Source organism: Diceros bicornis, chromosome 8 (assembly GCF_020826845.1).
Source record: "Diceros bicornis minor isolate mBicDic1 chromosome 8, mDicBic1.mat.cur, whole genome shotgun sequence".
NCBI classification, from domain to species: domain Eukaryota; kingdom Metazoa; phylum Chordata; class Mammalia; order Perissodactyla; family Rhinocerotidae; genus Diceros; species Diceros bicornis.
The window spans coordinates 41,094,884-41,110,002 of record NC_080747.1 but is presented as its reverse complement, the minus strand read 5'-3'; the positions used below and the strand labels follow the sequence as shown (position 1 = coordinate 41,110,002).

Genomic DNA, 15,119 nt, shown 5'->3' with positions numbered 1-15,119 from the left:
CTGGCAGGGGTGAAGGGGACTGGCAAGTCATGAGGACAGGAGAGCAGCCTTTGGCACATTAGCTACACTGGCCTCTACTACCTCATGTGAGTCTACCACCAGAGAATGTGCAAAGAATTTTTGTCTTTATGTGTGCATTTTTTACATTTCTTAACACAAGTTTCTTAACTTGTGTTCTATGAATCCTCATTGTCCATGAACCTCACCTAAAACTATATTCAAAATCTTGTTTATGTGAACATATGTATATTTTTCCAGGGAGTTCTTAGCTTTCATAAGATTCAAAGGGAGGCTTATGACCCGATCACAAAACCACAATAAAATAGCAGTTCACAATTGCTGAGTACCTCCTGTGCTCTACGCCCTTGACCTTATGTCATCCTTGCCACAACGCTCCCAGCTCTGGGCTGTTGTTTTCCTTCTGGGACAGATAGAGCGAGGCTCCGAGTGAAGTGACTTTCCTCAGGGCACGTAGCCAATCAGAGGTGGAGCTAGGCTCTATGGTGGTCTGATGAGTGAGCTGGCCTGGGAGCCCCCATTCTTAACCTGTTAGGCTTGGTGTGCAAGGCCCTGAGGAGTGAGCAGAGACCCTCTCCAGAGCCATATATTCAAGTGGTGTCTACACCATGTGTGTGGATGATCAGGGGATGCTCGTATTTACTCACTGCCCCCAAACTCTCATCACATGGCTTTCAAGGAGAAATGTGAGCACAGACTTCAGTGTATTTTTTTCTGCCAAAAATATGATTTGGCTGACATTAGCCATATGTTTTTTAAGATAATTCTCTTTCAAGACAAAGTAAAATAGTGCTTTCAAAGACTAATTTTTGTTTTAAACAGAAAACTTTTTAATAACCCTCATTTCTTTAACAAAAACCACAAGAAAATTATAAAACGCTTCCTTCTCTCCTCCCTTTCCTTGACTTCAGCCCCATCTGGTTTTCCTCCACATTAGAGTGTAGACTCTGTTTTTGACCAGTAAGCTAGGAAATAGGAGTTGGTTAGTTCATTGGTTTGGTTACACCTGGAAAAACTTTGGAGGGCGGTGGGGGAGATGGTGACATGTGCGGTGCCAACGTGCACACTCCCAAGAGGACAGCCAGGTGGTGTGGACAGGGGGAGCTCCGTCCTGCTACCGGCCTTGCTACCCCTTCACTCAGGTGTTGGGCTGTGGGGTTCTGACTCCAGTACCTCCTCTTCCATTTTCCATAGGCACCTCCTCATCTAGTGGGTGGACAATACCCACCTGTGCCAAACCTCACCAGCCTTAACAAGGCACCTCCCTGCCCCAGCCCGGCTCCAGGGAACAAGCTCTCCCAGTGCTGCCAAGAGAAATCTGCCCCAGAGGAAAGGTCTAGACTGCGGGAAGTGGGAAGGGTCACCATAAGGACAGGCCAGAGAGGCCCAAAGGTCCATCTGGACTAGGGGAGTAAAGCACCTTGCCCAGAGCCCTTGACGATAGAGAAGTGACCGGACAGGTACTTGGACACTGAAGCCAGCCTGCCTGTGTTGGATTCCTGACTTAACTACTTCCTGTGTGTCCTTGGACAAGTTACTTAACCTTTCTGTACTTTATTTTCCTTATCTGCAAAATAGGAATAATATACATACCTATTTCATAGGGTTGTTGTGAAGATTAAATGAGATCATCCTCAGTGCCTGACACATTGTAAGAACTAATAAATATTAGCTGATGTCATCATTATTATCATCTTTGTTATGGGTTGAACTGTGTCCCCCTCCCAAAAGATGTTGAAGTTCAAACCTCTAGTACCTGTGAATGTGACCTTTGGGTCTTTCAGATCATCAAATTAAGATGAAGTCATTAGAGTGAGCTCTAATCCAACATGACTGTGTCCTTATAAAAAGGAGAAATTTGGACGCAGAGACAGACACACATAGAGGAAAGACAACGTGAAGCTAAGAGGGAAGCATGGGACAGATCCTCCCTCACAGCCCTTAGAAGGAAACACCCCTGCCAACACCTGATCTTAGACTTCTGGCCTCCAGAAGTATGAGACAATAAATTTCTGTTATTTAAGCCACCCAGTTTTGGGATCTAGGAAATTAACACAATCATCATCATTACCACCCACAACAACATCCACCTCTTGGGTGTGCCTTCTCATGCTCCCTGAAGGCAAAGGCTCCCTAGAGGAGGGAGAAACCTCTACATTGAGGTCAGATTACTGGACGGCAAAGCGACGGTCTGATCAAATTCAATTCAGCAGCGAGGTGGTGGCTGGGTTCGGGCCATGCTCAGTGCCCATTGGTTAAAGGTTCAGGAGACACACCCCTGCTGTCCCCCAGGCCATCCCAGACTGTGAGCCCCTCCTCCCACCTAGGGCACTAGTATCCATGGCATTCAAGCTGCTGCCTTCTGCCTTCTTCTCCACAGTGCCCCACTCCATGCCTCCCCCCAAAGAAACTGTTGCATTTTATTTCTCATCATCTAATAACCTGAAATTGGCTTCCCTAATTGTCTGTGGTGTGTTTGCCCACTCCTGTTGTTAGGTCATTGTGCTGTCCACACGACTCCTGAAGCCACTTAACATTCCTGAGCTGTTATTTGCAACTGACCGGCTGCATCCGGACCTGGGCTTCTGAGCATCTGCTAAGGTGAGACCTACCTGAGCTGGAAATACCGATACTCTTGTCTGTCACCATGCAAGATATGCCTCGAAAGCCAGCGTCCCTGTTCCCAGTTGTGGGTGTGACTGAATTCTGCCAGAAGGGTCTTGATAACCACACAGCAAAGTACTTTGCTTGGATTGCTGCGGTTCTTAGAAAAAAAATTTTCTTTCATTTTTCCTAAAGGTGTCAAACTGCCTTTCAGTTGGCCTAATTCATGATAATTCCCATTTATCCTTAACTCTCTGTGATCTTCCTGATTCCACCTGCAAGTTCATTAATTATAAATAAATGCCCATTGGCGTGTGTTACAAGCTGCTTGATCTGCAGTTGCTCAAGAAGCTAGGCGTGCTTTAGAATTGTGAGTGTGAGGAAAGTTTGGTTTTTCTTAAGATTATATAACTGAGGAGGGAACATTGCAAATAGGATCTGAGGCTTTGTTTCTCTCTTGATCAGAGACATTTCTGGAAAGCGAGGCAGGGAGGGATGGCGGCTAGAGCAGTGCTGGCCGTCTGCCTGCATTGTAAGTTGGCCGCCACAACAAAGGCTGCATTGTTCCAGCTTGCAGCCGGCAGGGCCGCCAGCGTGCTTGGAACAGTGGTGGGAGAGAGGTTGATTGGAGGGCTGTCTCTGCCTGTAAGAGGTTTCCTTCCCTTCCAAAGGAAGGCCCAAGAAAGTGATCTGGTCCCAGGGAGGCTAGATAGGAACCCCAACCCCTGTGACTTTTGTGACTTAGCATTTCTATTGAAATATAAAGCTTTCTTTTCTGTAAATCTAGCTTTTCCTCCTGGCCATAGCAGGAAAACCTAGATTCACCTAGTGACATTATATAAGAACTCGGGCAAAAATTCACTGCTTGGAGCCCACACGTTTGTAGGTGTATGATTGATGGAAATCTCTAGCATCTCTAAAAGATGTTTGTAATAAAGAGATAAAGCTGAAAAACAATTTCTAGTGTGGATTAAAAAGGTAGAGAAAATAAAATGTAAACCAAAACACTGACATGTCTCTGATTTTAGTCATTTCATGAAACACTGTCATTTTATGAAACACCGTGAACTTGGAAGTCATTCTGAGGCATAATCAAAGCAGGTGTTTTACACACCGATATTCTTTTTTTTTGTCCAAGTATGTTTTCCACCTAACACCAGCTCTTTCATGGTGCTGAAATACTGGAGACCTCAGATGCTTCTTTCATTCCACTCTTCTAGAAGTTTGAATTTGAATAAGGAAGAAAATGACAATAGTCTGAAAGAAATGATAATTAAAGCAGACCACTATTTTCTAAAATAAAATAAAGTGCCCTGTTATGTGTCTCGAGTCTGCATTCATTCAATCATTCATTCATTCCCAAATATTGAGTGGCACGTTCCAGGGACTCTTCTAGGTTCCAGGCCACAGTGTGAGCAAGCCAGACGTGTCCTGACTCCACTGCTCTCCCAGAACGAGCACATGGGGCTTCTCTGACGCTCGGGCCCTGTGTGAGTATCCGCTCAAGGTTAAGTTTTAAACCATATGTCTACATGCAAAGGAAATCTTCTGGAAGTGTAAAAACCAAACTGCTAACAAGTGGTTTCCTCTGGGAAGGAGTATAGAATGGAAAGAAAATGGGGGGGGGAGGGTCTCCCTCTTGATATACTTCTGTTTGAATTTTTTTCACAGCAAACATATATTTGTGTATTCCTTTTGTGGCCTTAATGTATTTTTTACAAGTTAATTTTTTCTTTTAAAAAAGAATATTCAAAAGCTTTTAATCGGAAATGATAAAGGAAGTTCCTGATTGTAAATGTTATCACAAAGCAGTTACTATGTCTCGAAAATGCTCTCAACGCAGTCATGTGCCGCATAATGACGTTTCGATCATCAGCAGACCACATATACAACAGTAGTCCCATAAGATTAGTACCATAGAGCCTAGGTGTGTAGTAGGCTATACCACCTAGGTGTGTATAAGTGCACTCTATGATCACACAATGACGAAATCGCCTAAGGATGCATTTTTCAGAACGTATCCCCGTCGTTAAGTGATGCATGACTGTACTATGTTAAATATGGCCAAAGGCAGTCTCTGGGTGGTGGGGGGAAATGTCACAAGTTTGGTTTATAATCGTCTTTTTCCATCTCTGTGGTCCCTGATTGAGGAACTGAGCTAGGCAGGCAATCAGGTGGTAGAAGGCTTTGGAGAAAAGGTGAGCTGGGAGAAGTTTGTGGGGACCAGAGTTTGGTTTGAATAAGAAGGTAGGAGGCACAGGACAGAGCTCTGTTCCTTGAATTAAAAGCAGGAGCATAATGGAAACATGGTATAAATCCTGCAAGGGCCCTCACCAGACAAGGAAAAAGAGGGGGCTCAGGAAATGGCACGTTGGCCCTTTGGCAGAGCCTCCTGAGACCTCTTGGGTACTGCCACCTCCTTGTGCTCATTGCCCCGGGCTGGGAGGGGATGGTGGAGAAACGGATCACACTTCTGCCCCCTGCAAAGGAGCAGCGGTCTGAACAGAGCTCCAAAGACTTCCTTGGGTTTACATCTCAGCTCTGCCGCTCCCAGCAGCGTGGCTCTCTCCAAGCCTCCGTGCCACCATCTGTAAATAGAGATAATAAGGAATGGTACCCACCTCATGAGAGGGTTGCTGTGGAGGGAAGCCATCCCTAACACAGCAGCCAGCACATGACACCAAAGAAGGTGGGTTTTTACTGCTGAGGACACCAAGGAAGTCACCTCACAAAACTATAAAGTCTCAACAGGAGAATAATCTCAAATGAACAGAAAATACGGAGGCCTTCCTGGGGTCCACAAGGAGATGAGAGAATGGGAGAGGAATAACACTGTGGTCCCACATATTTCCAAGACAGAGGCCAGGAGCAGTGTCTGGAACCCTATCTGATGGCTTGGGTTCCAATCCCACCTCATCCACACAGTTGTTCATTTTTCCCAGTCTCAGTTGACTATGAAATTGGACGATAGGACCTACTGCATTGAGTTGTGAGAATTAAGAGTTAATACGTGTGAAGCACTTAGAATGTGGCACATGGCAAGCTGACTAAGAGCATATAACAATCACCTTTATTGGTAGTAAATGTCTAATGATTATGCATGCAGGGCCCTTTGTCTCTGATAGAACTTTCTCCATCAGTAATATTAATCACTAAGTAGTTGTGTGGATTCTGAGATTGACACCCTGACTTACCATTTGGACCTCATCCAAATGTACCAATTCTAAAGGGATTTTCCCCCTACCAGATGTCAGCCACCTGAAGGTGGCTTAAAAGGCTGAGCTGAGGGGCCAGCCCAGTGGCACAGCGGTTAAGTGCGCGCGCTCTGCTTTGGCGGCCCAGGGTTCGCAGGTTCGGATCCCAGGCAAGCACCGATGCACCGCTTGTCAAGCCATGCTGTGGCGGCATCCCATATAAAGTAGAGGAAGATAGGCACAGATGTTAGCCCAGGGCCAATCTTCCTCAGCAAAGAGGGGAGGATTGGCATCGAATGTTAGCTCAGGGCTGATCTTCCTCACAAAAAAAAAAAAAAAAAGGCTGAGCTGAGTGGCGATGCTGGTTTCTCCTCTGTCGGGCCTGAGTCTGACTGTTTACCACCTAAATTGGCTGGCCTGAGCCAAAACAAGCACATGCAAATGCAAACCTTCTGCCAAGGACTTCACAGGCCACTCTTCATAAACACAATTGATGGAGGTGTAAATACTTCGTAGCAATCGACTTCTGCCTTTGTAAACCCTCTTTCTGGAGTTCACTTCCCAGGAAACGTAGCGGGCACAGCAAAGCGTTTGGAAGTGCTGGGGAGCTGCATCAGCCAAGGGTTGTCCCCAGAGGGCCAGGGCCTATGGAAATGGCTCTGTTTATACCACGACCCCCATTACAATGTTATCCCAGTAACGAAGAATTCCATCAGGCTCCCCCCAAGACCACTATTATTTATTTTACCCTGGTTACCAGAAACAGAATCTCAACAACAAATAATCCAGTATTACAAATGTTGTCTGCAGTGCCTGCCCAAGAAACATTAAGAAACTCCCTCTCTATTTTAAAAGGAATTTAAAAAGACAAAACCAGATGATGGAGGGTATTTGAGAAGGGAGCATGGGAGGTGGTGGCTGGAATCTTGCCACGATCAGTAACAACTCTAATCTTGTTCTCTTCTCACCAAATTAGGAGAGTAATGAGGACAGCAAGAACTTTCTGGAAGCTTCTTTTTTTAGATTCTAAAGGAGTGAAGAAAACAGCAGTTTTCCTGGGTTGCTTAATATAATAAAGCCCTATAATTCCTTCTGGGCCATTACGGAAGGCCCCGTCCTGACTTTTCGGCAGCCCCCATTTCCCCACCGGAGCAGAGGCAGAACCAGGAGATACCCAACTGCTCCTTTGTGAGGAGTTTGCCCACAAGCTTGTTTATTTATCCAGAAAACACATTTGTTTTCTTTCTCAGGGTGTAGGATGAATGTCAAAATCCGATTTTTCACCAGAACAAGGGGCTCACTATGAATACTCCCATAGCCCCTAAACCTGGGGCTCAGGCTGGCTGGGCCGGCGATGCGCTGATGGGCGCTGTCTGATCGCCAGCCGGGCAAGGAGCCCGGGGGCCGGGACGGGTTAGCCATGTCGGCACACAGCACAGCGCGGGCAGGCTGCAGAGTGTGCTGGATGGTTTTGATTTGTGGCAGGGAGGAAACTCGAAAGCCAGACATCACGACAGACAAGGATCCGGTTCTGGGGCAGACGGGCTGGGGCTGTGCTGGGCCCCCGCCCCTGCCTGGACATCTTTATTACTGAGCTGGGACTAGAGGCCAGTGAGCAGCCAGCTGATGGCAACAGCAGATGTGGCCCTGGCAGCCAGGAGGGCCTGGGGCCAAGGAGGAGCCACAAGCCCACCATAGCAACAGGGAGATTGAGGAAAGCAGGACAGGGAACAGGGGCCAGGGCAGGGAGGGCCAAATGACAAGAGGAGTGCTCCACGGGGGTGCTTTGCGTGGAGGAGGCAGTGCTGGGAAGCGGTGGGCCAGCTGCCCGGGGTTTAGGCTGTGGCATCAGACAAGACCTGGGTGTAGGGCTGAACTGCCTCTTAGAAGCTGGACCAGCCGCTTAATTCTTCTGAGCCTCCTTTCTCCGTATCTGTAGAAGGGACTAAAGATGGATTGTGAGGTTGGTGTGGAGAAAGCAAATTATTTCAAATGTCTCATACAATGCCCAGCACATAGGTTTTCCATCAACAGAAACAGCATTTGTTACTACCTGTGTGGCCCTAAGCAGGTAATTTAATCTCTCTGAGCTTCAGTTTTCTCATCTTTAAAATGAAAGTGGCATTATTACTTCCTCAGAGGATTCTTCAAAAGATCAAAGATCATTTATAATCTGGCACACTAAATGCTCACTAAATTCTAATTCCTCTCCTTTCCCCACTCCCTTGCCCCCTCCCCTGCATCCCTCCCTTCCCTTACCCAGGTGGCAGAGGAGGGGTCCCCTGCCTAGGTGGAAGAGGGCTGTTCCTCAGTGCCATATGGTTGTAGTTCAGAAATTTAAACACAAACAGGGGTCAAGAGATACTAATAACGAAAGAGATGAGCGAAGACATGAAACATGAAGCTAAATTCATGAGAAGAGAAGAAAACATGTTGTATTCTAGAACTATAAATAAGTCAGCCTGAGACAGCAGACAGAACTGGGACTTGGGTGGTTTCCAGCTGGGACTCGCTTTCCCAGAGTGGACTTGAACAAATCGCTTTATCCCCTGGGATGGGCTAGAGCTCTGAGACCCCTTCCAGCCCAAACTTCTAAGGAGAAGTATGAGAAACTGAAGCCAGTACAGTGGGGAAGTGAGGGGCAACCTGAGGTGCCAGCAGGTCAGGAAGGGCGGCTCGCAAGGGGGCAGGCGAGGCCTGCAGACTTTGAGCAGGTGGGAAGAAGAGGGGAGGCAGCAGTGTGTCAGGAATAAATGGGAGCTCTGCTCAGCACCTTGGCAAGATAAAGCCCCCAGGAAAACTCATCTTCTTTAATTCCAGAACATGAATAGAAGACCATTGTTAAGTATATAAAGATTAACCTCTCACTCACTGGACCTTGTTAATACAACCACACAGAACGAATAAAAATAAAGGTGAGCAGAATCTAGTTGGAGATACTTGTCACTGTCTTTGAGTTGAGATGTTTTTAGAAACTCATGTTAGCACCATTTCCCTCCCTGACCCCAGCACACACTCCCTTCTCAGAGGTTAGGTTAGGCTTGAAGTGTAGAAAAGTGCCCTCCATAGAAGGAAGGTTTGGGACGTCACCAGAAGCCCTGTGAAGAGCAGGCAGGGTATTGACCCTGTGGGAAAGCAGATTTGCAAGTCTGGCACTATAATATCGTAGGCCCTCAACAGCTATCCATTTTGGTTGCTTTTCTCGGTCTCACAGCCCTCCATATGCAGCAGTATCTCCTATATGAAATATTATAAAGAAATAAGAACATTGAACATAATCAAAAGACTTTGATTCAGATCCTTTGTGTGAACTTGAGGACATCGCTCAAAACTCAGAACCTGTTTTTCTCATCTGTAAAATGGTAGTATTACCTCTCCCACCCTCCTCACAGGGTTAGCCTGAGGATTGAAGGAGATCAGGTGTGTGAAAGCACTACTCAAACAAATATAAGGTGTGATTATTTGCCCATAAAGCTGGTGACTCACTCAGCTTGCATGAAGATCTCCCAGGCCCAGATGGAAGAGGATGGGGGGGGAGGGGTGGGGTGCCTGCCGGTTTTAGCACATATACTTGTGGCAGGAGCTACATGGGAGGGACTCCTGAACAGCTCCAGATCAACAGCTATGAGCTTCTACAATGAGGATCAAGTGCACGTTTTGAAAGCAGCACCCCCAAAGAACAGCTTTGCCAAATACACCATGTATGGAGCAGCAGTAATCTTGTGCAGAAGCATTATCTGTAAGGCTTAGCCAAGAGATGTCTTAACAGCATAAAACATAGGGCCAGACATTTGTCTTAGGTTTACCTGGAGGATCATGAAGGAAATGAACAGGAGATATGCTACTTTGCATATAAAGCAGCAAATTACAATTTATAACACTCACAGGCTGTGGCCTTTAATGTGATATTTAACTTCTTTGTAAGCCTGTTTTTCTCATCTGTGAAATGGGGATAATAACAGAATGCTCCTCACTGGTTTGCCGTGAAACTTAAGAGAGACCCCTTGGGAGGCACAATGCCTGACTCAACATGCCCGATAAATACAAAAACTGAGTAATACTCTGTCCAAGGGACAGAAGGCGAACATTTCAATAACGACCAAGTCAGACATCTGCTCTTTTAAAATGAGATTTATTGTACATAAAATAAATTAATTACAGTTTAAGCCAAAGCATGAGTGGCTTTTAAAGTGCATCCGTGTAGGGGATTTGGCCGCGGCCCCTGCATCTGTTCACCTGGCTGCAAGAGCGTGTTCTCGTGTTATAGCCACCCACAGCCACCACTCGGCCGGGCCTAGGAAGCAACCCGGCGTCATTGCCATGAGCCATTTACACAAATCACACCAAAATCATTGGACGCATTTTTTTTTTTCTGTACCTGATGCAACAGATTAAAAAACATATATACAGTCTCACAAGTACTCAAAGTCTGGGGCTGAAGAGTTGAGTTCTCAACCACCCAACACGTGCCCGACTCCGCAGACTCGTCCTGGGTCAGGCGGAAGCGGCACCTTCCTGAGGCCGCGTATCCAGATCTCCATATACACAACATTTGGCCCTTAAACTCCACCTTTTTGGGGGTGGGGGCAGGGACAGTATTTTCCTCCTTGTTCTTTAAAAAAAAAATCTGGGTATCCTTCAGGTTAGGAAGGCATTCTATAAGGAATAGCGTTCCAGAGATGCAAATCATACTTGTAAGCGAAAAGCAATTCTTCCTCTTGGGAGGATAAAAAAAGAAGTAGGAAAAGAAAAAGGAAAGCCTGTGAGAGCTGAATCTGTTCTTTCATTCCCACTGTAAATCACATCAATATATTTGGCAAAACTACAAGTGACCGTCATTTACAAGGTACTTAAGAACAAAATCCAAAGCAATTATGCCCCCCTCCCCACTCCAGAGGAAAAGAGTACATTTCACATATTCAGAGCGTGGCTCGGCGGGCTCAAGCCTCATCAATTCTGTCCCCCTGCTCAGAACAACGCTTCCATTTCTGCGGCAGTCCCATAGGCCCTCCTGGCCCCTCTGCTCCAGCCCTTTCTGGAACCATGAATCACTGCCAGCATTCAACATTCCTGCACTGGAAGAACCTCAGGCCCTCTTTCCGGGAAAACCAACCTCCCTTGAATGCCCTGCTTCAGACAGAGGTGACAGTCCTCACTTTGGCAGAGAGGGCTTGCTTGAACCTCCTCTTCAGGTCCTGCATGTTGGGCGACTTGGGCCTGGGGATGAGGGAGGTTCTCCGCTTCTCTGGCGTGCTGCTGGGCTGCTGTTTGTGACTCACTTCTTTGCACAGGACGTGGAAAGCGCTGTAGACATCGTTGTAATTTTCACTGACGGACACTTCGTAGAACGAGCAGCCCAGCATGCTGGCAAGCTGCAGTCCGAGCTGAGGGTCCACCTGCTTGATGTGCAATAGGTCGGCTTTATTGGCCACGACCACCACAGGCAGCCGGGTGCCCAGATGTAGCTGCTGGACGTGCTGGTGGAGCTGGCCGATGAGTTCATAGCTCTTGTGGTCAGTGATGGAGAAAACGATCACCACGGCGTCAGCCCAGCGAATGCACCTATTCAGCTGCTCATTGCAGCTCAGGCCGTTCTCATGAACCTGAGAGACAGGGGTGACGGCAAGGTGAAGCGTGAGTACCAAAAAGAGCCCTGGCGTGGCTGGATAGAGAATTTAAAAGAGCCCTTCACAGTAACGCCAGGTTGCAGGCCATAAACAAGTTACATCCCCACACACTTCAGCTTTCTTGACACTATGTTGATCCAGCTGCACGGAGTTGGAATAAATAACAGTGCAGCTCACCACACTCAAGTGGAAAATTGACCTGCAGAGAACTCCATGCAGAGAGACTTTGTAGTTGCACAAAATGGGAAATTAACTGGCTAGACAGTAAGTCTGGGGAAGTAAAGATAGGAGCTGGAAGCATTTAAACCTGGATAACTGCCCAGTTTAAGAGGGAAAAAAACCCACACGCACACACTAGCACGGCTCTTTTGTCTGCAGAGGAACTTTCCGAAATATAAAAGTGACTCCCAGTATTTGGAGGCTAGCCCTAGATGTTTGATTTTTAATGCCAAAAGCACAAATGTAAAAACTGACCTTTTTAACCATAGCAAGGGAACTTTGCCAATTCCAAGTGTGTTTGGTTTGGTCTTTGCTGCTGGGTGGAATCTGCCTAACAGATGATTTCTGCCTCTTAGCCAAATCTCCCAAATTAAGCCAGGCTGAGACTGACCAGCAGCCAGATACAATTGAAGGGTCAAACAACATGTAAAAGCCTAGATGTGACTCCCCAAATCTCTCTCCTCCTTCAGCATGAGGTACTTTGAGAACAGGTGAACAATTCCACAGCCAAGCCGATCCCCACTGACCTAGTCACACATCTCAGAGCTTCTCACCTGGATACCTGGAGTGTCTTGAACCTGAATGGCCAGGGTTTCGCCTTCTATTTGGACTTGTCTGGTATAAAGATTACCTATCAAGGCAAAAAAAAAAAAAAAAAAAAAAAAAGATTATGTTCATCCTTCTTGTACAACTTTTAAAACATTGTGGGATTTTTTTTTTTTAACTTAGAAAATATAACCTGAACCAATGCACGAAAATAAGCTATAGTTTATCCTAGTTAATGGGCTGATTTCACATTTTCGTTTAAACAACTGTAATTTTAACCCCATATTAGTGGATTTTATTAAAACCAAGGCAAAGTTTGAAAGTCTTCAGCAACTGATTAGTCTAATTTTAAACTTCCATAGAGTATTTCCTTGAAGCAAATTTTCTTGCTCTGCCTGTGTGGGATTTCTGTTTATTTTAGCACTTTATTGCCCTTTGACATAAATTTATATTTTAGCTATTAGATATAATGGCTTGTTGATAGGCAAATATTGTTAGTAAATGCATGGCCAACATTATTAATTGAAATAAAAATGTGACATAATGATAGCCAACTCTGTATCAAAGCAGGAGGCTGCCATGCCTTATCTTGGGATAGTTTATATAGTGCATTTCAAATAATCCCCTGTAGGTACTTCATATGGTCTAAGGAATTAAGCAATTTGCTAACAGAACATAGGCATAAAGCCCTTAAGCCTTCTCAGTGGCTATATTACTAATCATAGGGATTGAAATAGCATCCTCTCCTTTATTCAGGAACTCTCCTAAAATTCTACCATCTCATTATTTTTGTTTGTTAAGAAAAGAGAACTTTAGGTTTACAACTGCTCTCCTTTGGCCTTTGCTTTAAAAGGTCACCTCTGAAAGGCAGCCAGCAGAGAGGGAGATGGGTGGGGGGAGGAGCTGGCCATCTTTTTTTTTTTTATGACTTTTGCAGGAGTGTTTTCAAGGGAGAGGCTCTTGAGTACAAAGGGTGCTTCCAACTGGGGTCCCTATAGTTAAAACATACCAAGGGGAATACTTTCAGGCACTTGATAAAATGATGAATGGGCTTGGAATGGAATGAGGCCAGATGGCAGTTATGGGAAGGAGAGAGCTCGGAGGGGGCAAGCAAAGTTGGAAGTGGCAGGATCCTGATGCTCAGACTGTCACTCTGAAGCCTGGGAGACACTGAAAAATGGGAACAGCAGTCCTTGTGCAAGCTGACAGCATTTTCCTCAAATGCATTTCCTCACCTGCATTTCGTTCGTAGTCACCAATGAATCGTTTCGTGAGGAACCGGACCACCAGAGCTGCAGGTCAGAAAAGAGAAAGGATGGAGGGTGAACCCTGGCACAGAAAGTTTCATCCGTCTCCACCCCACCCCTAGCCTGGACAACAACTCTCCCAGAGAAAGCCAGCCGGCCACCAAATGAAATTCCTACACCGCAGCTCCCTGACCCTTCTTCCAGACACAACGGAGAGGGGGCTAGAAGGCATGAAAGGCACTGTGAATTATGGCTGTGTCCAACTGGAAAGGTCCTTTGGCCCATCCCCCTTCTCTCAGGCCGGCTGAGCCACACCTAAGCCTTCCCGCAGACAGATGTCTTTCCTAACCTTAAAGACCTCCAGGAGCGGTTACGTTCACTAACTCCCCTTTCTGTGCCAGGCACCGCCAGAGGCTCAAAAACCCCAAAATTCTAATCCCAGCTGTGCCGGCGGTACCGGGAGGGTCGCCTGGTCATTCAGGATCCCAGTTTCCCTCATCTGTTGAGGGAGGGGGTAGGAAGGGACGATGGCTAAGGTCCCTCCCGAGGGGCAGCGGATCAACAGGAGAGGGTGAGCGGTCCAGCTGCAGCTCCTCTCTCCTCCGCCTCGTTTATCCGCAACTCCCAGCAGGGACCATGTCCGCATGTCCAGCCCGGAGACGAGCGGGTTCTCGCCGGCGCGCGAGGACTCACCGGTCTTGCCCACGCCGCTCGCCCCCACCACGGCGATCTTGACCAGCCGGCGGCCCGCCGCCCCCAGGCAGCAATCGGCGGCGGCGGCGCTGCCCGGGGCGGGATACTCGGCGATGGTACACATGTTCTGAATGAGGCGCATCGCCGCTCCAGCCGGGGCTGCACCGCGCGGGACCGGACCTGTGGGGCGGGAAGAGGCTCGCGCTGCGCAGGAGCGGGCGGGAGGACCGGGCCGGGGGCTCCGCAGTAACAAGGCACAGAGCCAGTGCGGCGCAGGCTCCGGCGGGCTCAGACTCCCGGCTGGGACTGCACCCGGCTGCGCGCGCGCTGTTTTCTCCCGGGCCCGCCCCGCCCCCTGCCCCCCGCGGCCAATCCCGGGGCGCCCTGCGCGAGGCCCCGCCCCCGGCGCCGCTCCGCGCGCGCCTCGCCCCTGGGGGCACCGGAGCCAGTGCGGGGCCCCGTGAGGCGCGTGGAAAATGGGGCCGCGGGCTCGAGGGGGGCGACGTGTGGGCCCAAGCTGGCGGCGCAGCCAATGGCCGGCGCCGGGGAGGGCAGCGCCGGGCGCCGGCCGGGGTCCCGCTGCGTGAGCACGAGGCAGATGATGTGGCTGCGGAGTTGGCGCCTCAGGTTCCAAGAAGCGGGGCTCGGCCTGGGGGCGGGCGTGGGGGAGGCCTGTCGCCTGTGTGCCCGGGCGGGCGCGGCCCCGGCCCCCCAAAAGCAGTTCCCGGGCATCTGCCCCCGCCCGGGTGCCCAAGCCACCCGCCCACTCCCTGCAGCCAGCTGACCTCGCGGCCCGGTCCCCGCCCGCCCTGAGGGAACCTGCCCCGGGAGGCCAGGGCCTCTAGGGTGTGAGCGTTCGGGCTCGCCCGTCCTGCCGTCCCGCTTCGAGCCTGTCTCCTTAATTTGGGGCGTGATTGCACTGACTTGGGTGCATCCGGGGCGGCATCTTGGATCATAGATTTGGCTACAAT

General features: G+C 48.4%; 2 protein-coding genes across 2 annotated transcripts in view; one reads left to right on the top strand and one right to left on the bottom strand.

The window, feature by feature from the left end:
* The window catches only part of SCFD2 (sec1 family domain containing 2), a 378,548-nt gene extending 375,601 nt beyond the window's left edge, over positions 1-2,947 (top strand). The window contains exon 9 of the mRNA XM_058547056.1: positions 2,515-2,947. Within this exon, the coding sequence (XP_058403039.1) occupies positions 2,515-2,607 (93 nt within the window). The 3' untranslated portion in view covers positions 2,608-2,947. The remainder of the gene's footprint in view (positions 1-2,514) is intronic.
* Positions 2,948-9,931: 6,984 nt separating this feature from the next.
* RASL11B (RAS like family 11 member B) lies at positions 9,932-14,414 on the bottom strand. The gene is made up of 4 exons (XM_058547051.1): positions 14,149-14,414; positions 13,444-13,500; positions 12,217-12,293; positions 9,932-11,419 (listed from the first exon to the last, which is right to left on the bottom strand). Exons 1-4 carry the CDS (start codon positions 14,288-14,290, stop codon positions 10,949-10,951), a joined length of 747 nt encoding a protein of 248 aa, XP_058403034.1. The 5' UTR covers positions 14,291-14,414; the 3' UTR covers positions 9,932-10,948.
* Positions 14,415-15,119: the final 705 nt, after the last annotated feature.

Excerpts from the sequence above, each read along its gene's own strand:
- RASL11B (XM_058547051.1), bottom strand. The coding sequence starts at position 14,290 with ATGCGCCTCATTCAGAACATGTGTACCATCGCCGAGTATCCCGCCCCG. Across the intron at positions 12,294-13,443 it reads TGACTACGAACGAAATGCAG|GTAATCTTTATACCAGACAA; the intron begins GTGAGGAAATGC and ends TTGCCTTGATAG. Across the intron at positions 11,420-12,216 it reads AAGACACTCCAGGTATCCAG|GTTCATGAGAACGGCCTGAG; the intron begins GTGAGAAGCTCT and ends CCTGTCTCTCAG.